This window comes from Globicephala melas, chromosome 16, assembly GCF_963455315.2.
Source record: "Globicephala melas chromosome 16, mGloMel1.2, whole genome shotgun sequence".
Lineage (NCBI taxonomy): Eukaryota > Metazoa > Chordata > Mammalia > Artiodactyla > Delphinidae > Globicephala > Globicephala melas.
Window position 1 is genome coordinate 1,824,718 of NC_083329.1, and position 11,067 is coordinate 1,835,784.

Here is an 11,067-nt window from a genome sequence, read left to right on the forward strand (position 1 = left end):
ATCATGTTAGATTATAACCCAAAGTATGAACTAAATATCCATGAGTCATATTGATATAAACAAATGATTGAACAAATAAGTAAATGGGAGAGAATGGACAAATATCCCATCCAGAAGAATGCCAAGGAGCTTATACAGATACTCCCATCTCAGGAGGTGGAGCCGGACCCCTTAAGTGTGGGCTATACATTGTGACTTCCCTCCAAGGAGGACAGCATGGGATAAATTCATAGAGGAAAGACCTCAGCTGGTCAGTCAAGGTCAACGTCAGCTCCGATAAGTTACATTGACAGTATGGACCTTGATAGGATGTGACAAGAAGGGCACGTTTTCTGGGGTCTTCCTCCCCAAACCCACAGCCCTGGTCGAACCAAGAGAAAAACTGAGACAAATCCCAGCAGAGGTACATGTCACAAAATACCTGACCAGTACTCCTCAGAACGATCAAGGTCATCGAAACCAAGGAGAGTGAGAAACTGTACAGCCCAGAGGAGCCCGAGGAGACGTGAGTGATGTGGTGTCCTGCGTGGAATCCTGGGACAGAAAAAAAAATTAGGGAAAAACCAAAGAAACCTGAGTAAGGTGTGGACTCCTGTTAATAACAGTGTAGACACGTAGCATACTAACATTAAGATGTCAGCAATATAGGAAACTGGGTATGGGGTAGACGGTAGCTTCTAATAGTTTCGAAAATTTTCTATAAATCTAAAACTATTAGAAAGTAGGGTAGTTTGTTTAAAAAGGTGACCTACCTAAAGAAGGTTTAAATGTTGATTAAAAATCAATTGAAATTGTGCCAAACTCTGATTATTTCTAAAACACTGTCCTCTGTTACGACCTGCGGTGTCCTGAAAAGTTTTACAAATACGTCCTTTCACAATGTGGCATTTCAGAATGTCCCAGCTTCACAGGCGTAGTTGGGGTTTTAGATCAGGACGCATGGCTCTGGAAGATATCCAGGGAGGAAATAGTGTCATGAGTCTAGAAATTCGATTTTCAAATGCTCTAAATATTGATTTTCTTAAAAGTTTGACAAGTTGAACACTTTTAAACAATGCTACATCCCTCAACCCCGGTTCCTTAGTGCTGTGTCTCACCATTGATCGTTTCAGTGTGACTCCAGGCTCAGCATGAGATGCTAAAAGCAGCTCTATTGACTATCTTTCTTCAGGTGTCAGCGTTTTCTACCTGGGAGAAAGAATTACATAAAATCGTGTTTGATCCGCGCTATCTCCTGCTAAATTCCGAGGAGCGGAAACAGGTAAGGTGGTAGGCGGTGTGGTGACGGACTCGGGGACGCAGAGTTAAAGTGATGCTCCGTCCTGACAGCTCTGCGGACGAGCAGGTGCCTGTCACCTTTGCCGCGTCAGTGGGGAAGCCATGAGAATCCACTGCTGGCCTGTGAGCTTGTGAACGGGAAGAGCTACGGGTGCGGCGGGAGGCTATCCTGGCGCCTGCTCTTGGCGAGCCGCCTGGTCATGACCCCGTGAGACAGACACAGAGGTGAAAACTCAGCTTTGGGGAACATTGACCACATCCTGGGTGACTGTATTAAAAAGACTTAAGATCTGATATAATAAAAGTGAAATCGGAGAGGGTCCGGGGAACAACAGTAGCAAAAGTAAAGGATGGACTTTTCTAGAAAGTGAGTCCCCAGAAAAGCAAGGATGGATTAGAGCTAGCTGGCCCGGAGGTCACTTTAAATGGACACGTGACAGGGGTCCGCCCTGGCTTGTTGAGAAGTCAAGTCACGGAGCCAGAACTGTCTCCCGGATCAAGCAGACAGAGGGACGGGCTGTGCTGACCGGTGGGGACGTCTGAGCTTTCACACCCTGCCAGGATCTGTGGCTCCTGGGGCACATCCAGCAAGGGCCCCGAGATAAATTCCAGAAGGATCCAGATTCTGCGTCTGCGTCTGCGTTCCCGCCCCAGCCACGCGTCTCCCTCCCTCTGCCCTCTGCGTGCTGAGCAGATACATGTGGAAAGTGGGTGACCAGGCGTCATCGCTGGAGACACAAGCCCACGAGGGTCATCTCGCCTCCGACGTCGCGGCCCTGGCGGCATCCGTCTGATTTCAGACAGCAGGGTCTGGGAAAGCCCGGGCCAGGGGGATGGAAAGTGCAATTTTATTTTCAATTCTGTCATCAACTCGTGAAATTCCCTGAGGTGTAGACCAAGGGGCTGCACGCAGGCCAGGCGGGCGGGGCCTCGCTTTGTGTTTGGGTGTTTTATATCTGTTTTCCCCACAGCCGAGGAAACTCGGTGATTTTAACCATTGGTAATATCTCACCCTTTTGTTGCCCTGTTACAAATCACAAAGTTCAGCTCTCCAGCTGTGACCAGAGGGAAGCCCGTTTATTTTGGTGGCAAGATCACTTTAAACCGTAACAGATAAAGGTCAGCACAGCTGCAGACTCTGTCACTGACTGTCGTGATCAACGCTCTTCCATCTCTAGTCCATGGATGGTTTTAGAGGCCATCAGCCTCTTTAAAGGAAGCTGAAGAAGTGAAGAAGTAAGACCCTTCCCACCACACCCCCGAGAAAAGCCGAGCTGATGATTCAGTTATTAAGCCCCGTCTCTCAGACGTCAGGGAGCTCAGGGCGCTGTTTACCTGGAATGGACCAGGCTCTTGGGCAGGGCAGGGTCTCCTGCCCTCCGGGTGTCTGGGGGGTGGTCATGGCACAAGACTCACCCACGGGAGCAGGGCGGCTGGACTCCCACAGCCCTGGTGAGAAAGACAGGCGCTGACCGAGAGGGGCTGTGACTGCCAGGGTGCTCTCGGGGCAGACAGATCAGACTAGAAGGTCAGCTCACAGCCAGAGCCCGCCGTTTGGTGGGGGGCCCTCAGACGTCCCTGGGAAATCGTGCAGAGGAAACAGCAGGCCTGTGTTCATACCACAGCGTGGTCCCAGAGCCCCACCAGGAGGAGGAAGCAGGACTCCCCGTAGCTAAAGGCCTCAGGTTACATGCCGGCATCGTAAGGGAAACCCCACCCCAGCAAATCGACAGTGTTGTGGTTTCTAAGAGGCACGGGGCTGAAGCTGAACTGATGAAGGAAACAATATTTGGGCCCCATTCAGAAAACACAGTCCTATTTATGAATGAATTGGGCCGGCAACACCAGACATGGACTCTGTGTGGGACCTACTGTCACATAGTGTTCGTGGGAAAAGCCGAGGCTCATGGTGTGTGCACTGCATCCATCCTTCCACGGGGTCTGCAGAGGAGATGTGACTGAGCCGAAGTAGAGAGTAGGGGTCCTGGGAGCGCTCGTCAGACCTGTTTCTATGGTAACACAGAGTGTTCCATCTTATTTCACTGGGACACGCCATGACGAGATAATGGCCAATGGTCTCTCTTTTAAAAAGTCATGCCCCATTTTGAATAAAACTGGTATAATTTGTTAAAGAGGAGGGGGAAAAAAAACTGTTACATTAAATTATAGCGGCATAAATAAAGCAGCAGAGCAAAGGCAGAGGAGAGAGCAAATCTGATTAGAGGGATAAATGATTCCAGGCAGAGAGAGAAGGAGGCCTTTCTCACCAGCTCTGACCCCACCACCAGCCAGGGTTTCTATCCAGATTTAGAATTAATAGAGCAAAACTCTGACTAATGATGGACCCACACGCTTTTATTTGCATAATAACCCTGCATTTCCTTCTTTATGAGCTTAAATTATAGAAGAACTGGAGAGTTTACATGACCGCTTGCCTTGAAGGTGAAATAAGCCAACCATATTCTTAAATATATACGCACGCTCTCCATCTAAGGCCTGTTCCTGAATATTTCATTTCGCTGATGATTCTTCAGGAGGCGAGTAGCATTATGTATTTATACTCCTGTAAAGGCTGGCCGTGACTGAAATGGAATCTGAAACCATCAGGCAGAGCCGGGACACCCGTTCTGCAGGGGAGTGATGGGGTTTCGGCCAAGTCGCCACCGCCTGGTTCCATGTCCTGGGCAGGAGGGCGGGAGATTCCCTGAGCTCTTCGTCAGATTCCAGTATCTGCAGTGGCCACCGATTGGGTTGGTACAGAATTGCTATTCATTGGCCTCATAGGATCAGATGTGGGCTCTTTGCTGATCTTCTTATCTGCGTTCGTACACACATCTAAATTTTCTCCAGTTTATTCTCCTTTCAACGTTTTCGAGGCTTGGAGAGCTTTGGGAATGAAACAGCTGTCTCCACCTCCCTTTGGCTTTAGTCTACAAATGACAATTTTCTGATATTAGAACAATGAGCGGTCTTAATCCAAGCAAGGGAGGCTCACTCTATGGTCTACTGCAAAGGATGATTCCCTGCTGGCATTTTGTCATGTCGGCTGCCAGTACCCAAGAGAAACCTTCCCAGGGTCTTGGATGGATTTGCCTACCAGACAATATCGATATCCTGTGGGCTAAGGGTCTGGTTTTCCTGTGGAGGTAGCCTTCAAAGCCCATTCTCGTCGAGCTGGGGAGAGGCAGTGCAGTGCCCGGTGGTCGGGTCTCCTCATTGGGTGTTTCCATGACACCAAGGAGAGGCTCACCTTGCCCACAGGAGCCCCTGGGGAACCAGACCCTTGTTCACAAGTGGGTCTTCTTGAAGACTAGAGTGTGGGAAATGAGAGATGCTGGGTTGACTTTCTTTTCACAAGTTCAAAGTCATTTTGGAGACTCAAATGCCAGTTACATTGCCACAGGGGTTACTAGAACAAAGTACAGACTCTCACGTGTCATGGTACCGCTGGCCAGGATGTGAAAGTCAGTGAGACAGTGCGTGCAGGTAAGTGGTGCTCAAGAGGTTCCAAAACAAGAAATATCGGAGCACTGGAGCTGGGATTTCCAAACTGTCCACTGCTCCCGCCACACCTCTAGAGGGGGCCGCCCACTCATACCCAGGATTTCCAAGCAGGCTGATTCAGCGTTTGGCCCCCAGATGGTGTCTGGACGTGGAAAAGCGCACTGGCCTCGTGGGAGAGCAGGTGTAATTGTCCAGACACTTGCTTTCACGGAGAGGCCAGATTAAAGGCTCTGGTTTTTAGCTCCAGCAACTGTGAAAAAGACAGGCTTATCTCAGATTCTTGCTGTGTTTTGTGTGGTGTTTGAAGCGCAGGAGTTCATTTCCAATACGCATTCTTGTAATAGTTCTGTTTTGTGTGTGTCTTAAGATATTTGAACAGTTTGTCAAGACAAGAATAAAAGAAGAATACAAGGAAAAGAAAAGCAAATTGCTGCTGGCCAAAGAAGAATTCAAAAAACTTCTAGAGGAATCTAAAGTCTCACCCAGGTATGGAAAGTGAGTTAAGGCCAGGCGATTTCTGGGGCTGGGAATTTACCAAATTTTGTAAGGGGTCTTTTAAAGTCAGTTTGGGTTAAATCATGTGACCTATGTTCCATAGACATCAAACATGTAATTTTGGAGAGGTAAGCCCTTCTCCCCTGTGCCGGCCGTGAGCAAACCTCCCAGCCCTGCTTGCTAACCAAAGGCATCCCAGCAGCTCTGTCCAGCTTACGTGGTGGTTTTCCACAGGTCAGCAGCCCTGACTCTAAGGCCAAAATAACTCATCAATAGGTCAGCCCTCGTGAGATGGGGCCTGATTCCCCTGATCTAATGATGGAGGGGTACAAATGCAAGACAAACGATACACAGCAACAGCAAAATAAACCCCACCAGCCCCTGGGTTCCACACGCCTGGGCAGCTGTCCAGAGTGTGAAGTGAAGACGTTCCACACCAGCAAAGGGCCTGAGTGAACTTGGCTGTCAACCTCACCTGAGATACTCAGGCATTATTCCCATGAAATACAACAAACTAATATGAAAACGATGTTAGAAACTAGAAGAATACATAAGCTGAGCTCGACTTTAAAATTAACTTTAATTGACTTTAAAAATTAATGCACAAGAACTACTTAATTATACAAGTGTAACTTTTAAGAGCGAAAAATGGTTGATCTTGATGTATTTTTATTTTAAATTGGGACATTATTTTTAAATGGACATTTACACATTATGATTTTTAATAATAAGGCTGACATCATGCATTTTTAATAATAATGCATAAATCATATTTAAATGAACATTAATTGATGTTTGCCTTCCATGCAGATGTAGGCATCTACATTTTGATCAATAATTGCTTAATTCATTGGCCAATAATTGGATAATATAATTTAGTGTTAGTAACATAGGCCTCAGAAAACTTCTTCGACTATTTAAAGGATAGATACTTTCTGAATGGGAAAAAAATTCACATGAATCGTCCCCATCACCAAATGCTAACCTCGGAAAGCAAATGTGGGCCTAACGACTTGTCAATTGTGATTTTCTGTGAGAACTCTGGGTTCTAGCCATGGCTTTGCCCTGTCCCCCCAGCTGGTGACCCTGGGTGGGAGGGGGGAGTTGGATCCAGAGCCCCTGCCTCAGTGCACAGCAGCCCTGCCCATCCTTGGCCCCCGCTGCAGGGTCAGGCACTGGACCTTCACAGCTCAGGTGTCTTGATCTGAGGGGGTGTAGCCGCCCTGCCCCCCGGGCCACTAGGAGGATGGTGTGTGGGGCTTCCTGGCAGGTCCTGGAGAGCTCCCATCATTACCACTGGTGCTGTCTGTGTCCATCCATTGGTAAAATGTTAACAAGAGCCAACCTAGTCCCCCCCCCATGAATATGTTATGAAGGCAAAGGAGAAATGTTCAGAATGTATTCAGCAATTGCGAAAACAATTACGCACACAGAGAAGGAAAGTCAGCGGTAGAAATGAAGCTACTCTTCTTTGAAGTTAGATTTGATTGCCTGCCATTTGTTAGAAATGTACACTGGGCATATATTGCTTTTATAATTATAAAACTAGTTTTTATTTCAAACGTAGCTAATTCTGCGACATTTCACAACCCTCTTCAGGTCTTCCTTACATTCTCTTCCCGCCATTTCGCAGGCGTCCACCGGTCGCCAGCGGGCTCAGCGCAGGCGTCCTGAGTACCCTCAGCCCCACCTCCAGTCATCCTGGCTCTGATCCTAGCCGTGGGGATAGTCCAGGGCCAGATCCCAGCCCTGCCCAGCTCTCGGGGTCTTGGAGAGGGGAGAGGAGCCTCCGGGGACCTCCCCGTGGGCTGGCGGACTGGTGCTCTGGCCACAGCGGCCACCTCCTTCAACTGCGGGTGGCCTCGTCCCCAGGGGAAAGGGAGACGCAGTGCAGGTGACTCAGAGGACTTCCCCAGGCTCACTGGACGGTCCACCGGGGTCAGCAGTAAGCCAGGCTGTCCCCGTGGGCACGGCTAAAGGGTCGGAGTTTTCTTTTTTCTTTTCAGGGATACTTCTGTTTAGAGGTGCCCAGAATAGGGCCTCTCTAGAAGGGGCTCCGCCCAGCCCCTGATTGAAGGTGCTCGGGCTCCCCCTAGACACGCGACCAAAATAACAAGCCCCCTGTGTCTCTCAGCATCTTGCTTTTCCCAAGAAGGTCAGCGATGGAAGCTCAAATAAGTGTGTGTTAGTCACACCTCATGGCAATTGTGAAATCATGGAAGGAAGGAAGGGAGGGAGGGAGGGAGGGAGGGAGGGAGGGAGGAAAAGAAGGAAAGAACGAACGGAGAAAGTTGAAAACCGGAGAGAAGAGTTTTCTCTCCTCGGGAAGCGTCTGGCACACGGAATCCCGGGGTGTGCAGGGAGGAGAGCAGTGCTTGGTGAGGAAGGAATGAGACTCATCGTTTAGTGACAGCAGTGAGGATGGGTCTACTAATTATTCATCTTGTCTCCTAACAGCCATGTCAGTATAATCTTGTTATTCACGTATAAAGAAAGAACCATTAAGTTATAATAATTTAATGCAACCATTAAATGTCTGCAGTGAAATATACATTTCTCCACAAAGAGAAATAGGAGGAGCAAGGGGCCTCCCCGGGCACAGGGCGAGCACGCTTCCGCTCACCCAGGGCCCCTCCTGCAGCTCCAGCCCAGCTCTCTGCGAGCAGAAGGCAGGCGGAAGCGTCTGCAGGAACCGGCTCCTCCGCTCTCCCCTCCCGCCCCCGCCCCACCGCCTGGAGCCGCCCCAACCACCGGCTTCAAGCTCCGGCCTGGGAGGAGAGGAAGCCATGGGGAGCTGCTGCCGGCAAAGGTTCCATTTGTCTGCAAAGCCACGTCCACTCCTTCTGCCCTTTGAGCTGCCCCACCCGCTCTGGCCTGGGCTGGCTGGTGCCACTGAGTCTCTTACGGGGGACTCCCTGGCCTGGCAGTCATGGATTCAGTCAGTATCTGGGTGCTGAGCACACACCGGCACTGGGCTTAGACATTCGAGATGCTCCACAGAAAACAAAGCAGGTGACACACTTCTACTCGAGCAGGGAGAGGCGAGTAACACTGCACAGTTGAGGCCCATCAGGATGATACCCAGTTCTCTGACCCGTAGATAGGACGAGTCTCCCTGAGGAAGACAGGCTGGTCCTGACATCTGATGAGGAGAGGGCTTCACATGGTGAGTGAAGAAACGAGGGAAGGGTGTGCCAGGCAGAGGGAATAGCATAGGCAAAGACCACGGCAAGTTGCAGCACAGTGAGGTAGCGGACAGAAGACCTGTGTGGCCGGAGCAGGGACGGGGCCGGGGAGTGAGAAGCTCGGAGTGACACCAGGCCCAGGAGGCAGGTGAGGCCAGGCTCATGCCCACGGGCCGGTTGGATGCAGAGATGGGCAAGTGTGTGAGTTACGTGGCTCAGGCCCCTGCCGGGCCGAGTGGGGAATAACAGCCCGTGAAGGGTGGTGTCGGAGGCCCAGCGCTCTTTCTTCCGCCCGTCCTCCTGCCAAGGGTCCTGCTCCCAGGTCTGGAAGAGGGAGCTCGCCACCCTGAGCTCAGGCAGGAGGTACTCAGAGCCCCAGGACCCGCTCTTCTCCAGGAAGGGGTCACAGGATGCTTTTGGTCTTTCAGGACCACATTTAAGGAGTTTGCTGAGAAGTACGGCCGGGATCAGAGGTTTCGACTTGTCCAAAAACGGAAGGACCAGGAGCATTTTTTCAACCAGTTCATCCTTATTCTCAAGAAACGGGACAAGGAAAACAGACTCAGGCTGCGGAAAATGAGATGAGTGTGTGCAGATGCCATCAGGCTGGGCATGGCAGGGGCTTGGCGGACAGGCGCCCACGCAGCCGGTTCGGGAGCCCCAGGGGCCGTGGGCTTCGTTCTCAGAGGGTTATTGTTTCATATTGAAGCTCTCTTTGGTACAACTTTCCGAGTTTGATGCATTTCTAATTGCCATGATATGTTGCTCCCTTCGTTGCTTTAATTATGCAAATGACTTGTAATATAGACAGATTCTAAACCTGCTGCGGGTTTGTACCTCAGCAGAGACAGACACCATCTCTAACCATCTCAAGGTGTTTTCATGAGTCGAGCTGATTATCTGAAACTTTTCTGAAAATCTTCATGAGTTCCTTCCATCCTTCAGGAGTTCTGTGGTGTTGGGATGTCCCGGCTCGGGTCCCCGGGTCTAGTTTTCTGAGTAGTAGTGTATAGACTGTTCATCATCATAGTGACACCTGTGACCGTTGGACACATGGACCGTGGACCACCTACAGGTCAAAGGGCGATCGCCCCAGCCCCCTCCGGGGACATCGGGCCTGGAGAAGGGGGCCGTGCTTTCTGTGGGAGGTCCTACTTAAAAAAGAATTATTTTGTACAAAATCATCCTATTAATATTTAAGTTATTTTCTTGTATGCCCAGAGTTTGCATGAGATTTTTCTCACCATCTTTGTATAAAAAATTAAAAATTTTTTTGAATTAATAAATATTTTAAACCGGTGTATTTTTGTGGCTTAGACTTCCAACACAATCTTAAGCAACAAAACTGTGTTTCAGCTAAAGATACTCTATTTGGAAAGATTCATACAAATATTTACGATTGCACGTAAGGGCTGTGAAAGCACTACTCAAATAGAAATCTTGCTTTTCAAATTACGAGTTCCGGGTGGAACCGTACTTGGTAGAACTCCAGCTAATTAATTGCATTCTGTAAGTTATTGAGCATCTGTCCATAGAGTTCAGGTTCATGGAGTCACTGTCGGATGCGCTGTCTTTGTCCCCAGCTCACAGTGGCACCTCCTCCACACCTACCCTTTTTCTCATCAGTCAGTTCCCAAAAAAAGAACACTTTTTGCCACACATATTAGGAGGGAAGTGGGCAAGGAGGGATCCTCTCTTTATTGGGGTACGCCCTGGTCTTAATGCCCGTCTTGTTAACTGGTTACCTTCTATGCCAGCGACCTCTGTGGGTTCCGGAGCTGTGGTTCAGATTCAGACCATAACCCGGTGGGGCTGGGCGTCTGCGGCGCTGCAGGAATGGGCTCTGACATGCATGGCAGATCAGACAGGATCCCTCAGGAGATAGAAATCCCCTTGTAATGTGAAGGGAGGAACTGAACAGAAAGGGAACTGGGGTGATGAGGGCTGTGGGTAGAGACAGGTCTGAAGGACATGGGAACAGCAGAGGTAGGAGCGGCCATCCCCACCCACTGCCCCGGCTCAGACAAGCTTCCCCACCAGCGCAGAGGTCCAGACACAGCCAGAGAGGGCACAGCTCAGCTGAGCGGACTGCCAGGAAGCCGACGGGAGCTGCTGGTCAGCCACCCTCTGGGGGAAGGTCGCCCTGTGGCCATGTCTCATTAGCTGCACTCTGCCCAGAACCACCAGGAAAGGTGTCTGGGAGGGGAGGCTCTGGCTCCCCAGCCCTTGGGAGTTGCAGTAAGGGGCTTCCGGGGAGCCCTGGGGCTCTGCACGAAACCTGTGCTCTCTCCTGCCATCTGCACCATCTGCAAGCCAGCTGCTTGCTTCTGGCCCGGGGTGTGGGGAGGTGTTGGCCACCTGACCACGGAACACCAGACATCTGCAGCCCGAGTCGCCCTCCATGAACTGCCGTCTGATCCCGCAGCATAACGCCAGATGTGCATGACAGCGTCGTTTAAAATGAACGACTACAGGGCTTCCCTGGTGGCGCAGTGGTTGAGAGTCTGCCTGCCGATGCAGGGGACGCGGGTTCGTGCCCTGGTCCGGGAAGATCCCACATGCCGCGGAGCGGCTGGGCCCGTGAGCCATGGCCGCTGAGCCTGCG

General features: G+C 50.4%; 1 protein-coding gene across 1 annotated transcript in view; it reads left to right on the plus strand.

Annotated features, from left to right (window-relative positions):
- The window catches only part of TCERG1L (transcription elongation regulator 1 like), a 193,958-nt gene extending 184,197 nt beyond the window's left edge, over positions 1-9,761 (plus strand). Inside the window, exons 10-12 of the mRNA XM_060286295.1 lie at positions 1,172-1,261; positions 5,150-5,268; positions 8,891-9,761. Of these exons, the coding sequence (XP_060142278.1) occupies positions 1,172-1,261; positions 5,150-5,268; positions 8,891-9,047 (366 nt within the window). The 3' untranslated portion in view covers positions 9,048-9,761. The remainder of the gene's footprint in view (positions 1-1,171; positions 1,262-5,149; positions 5,269-8,890) is intronic.
- Positions 9,762-11,067: the final 1,306 nt, after the last annotated feature.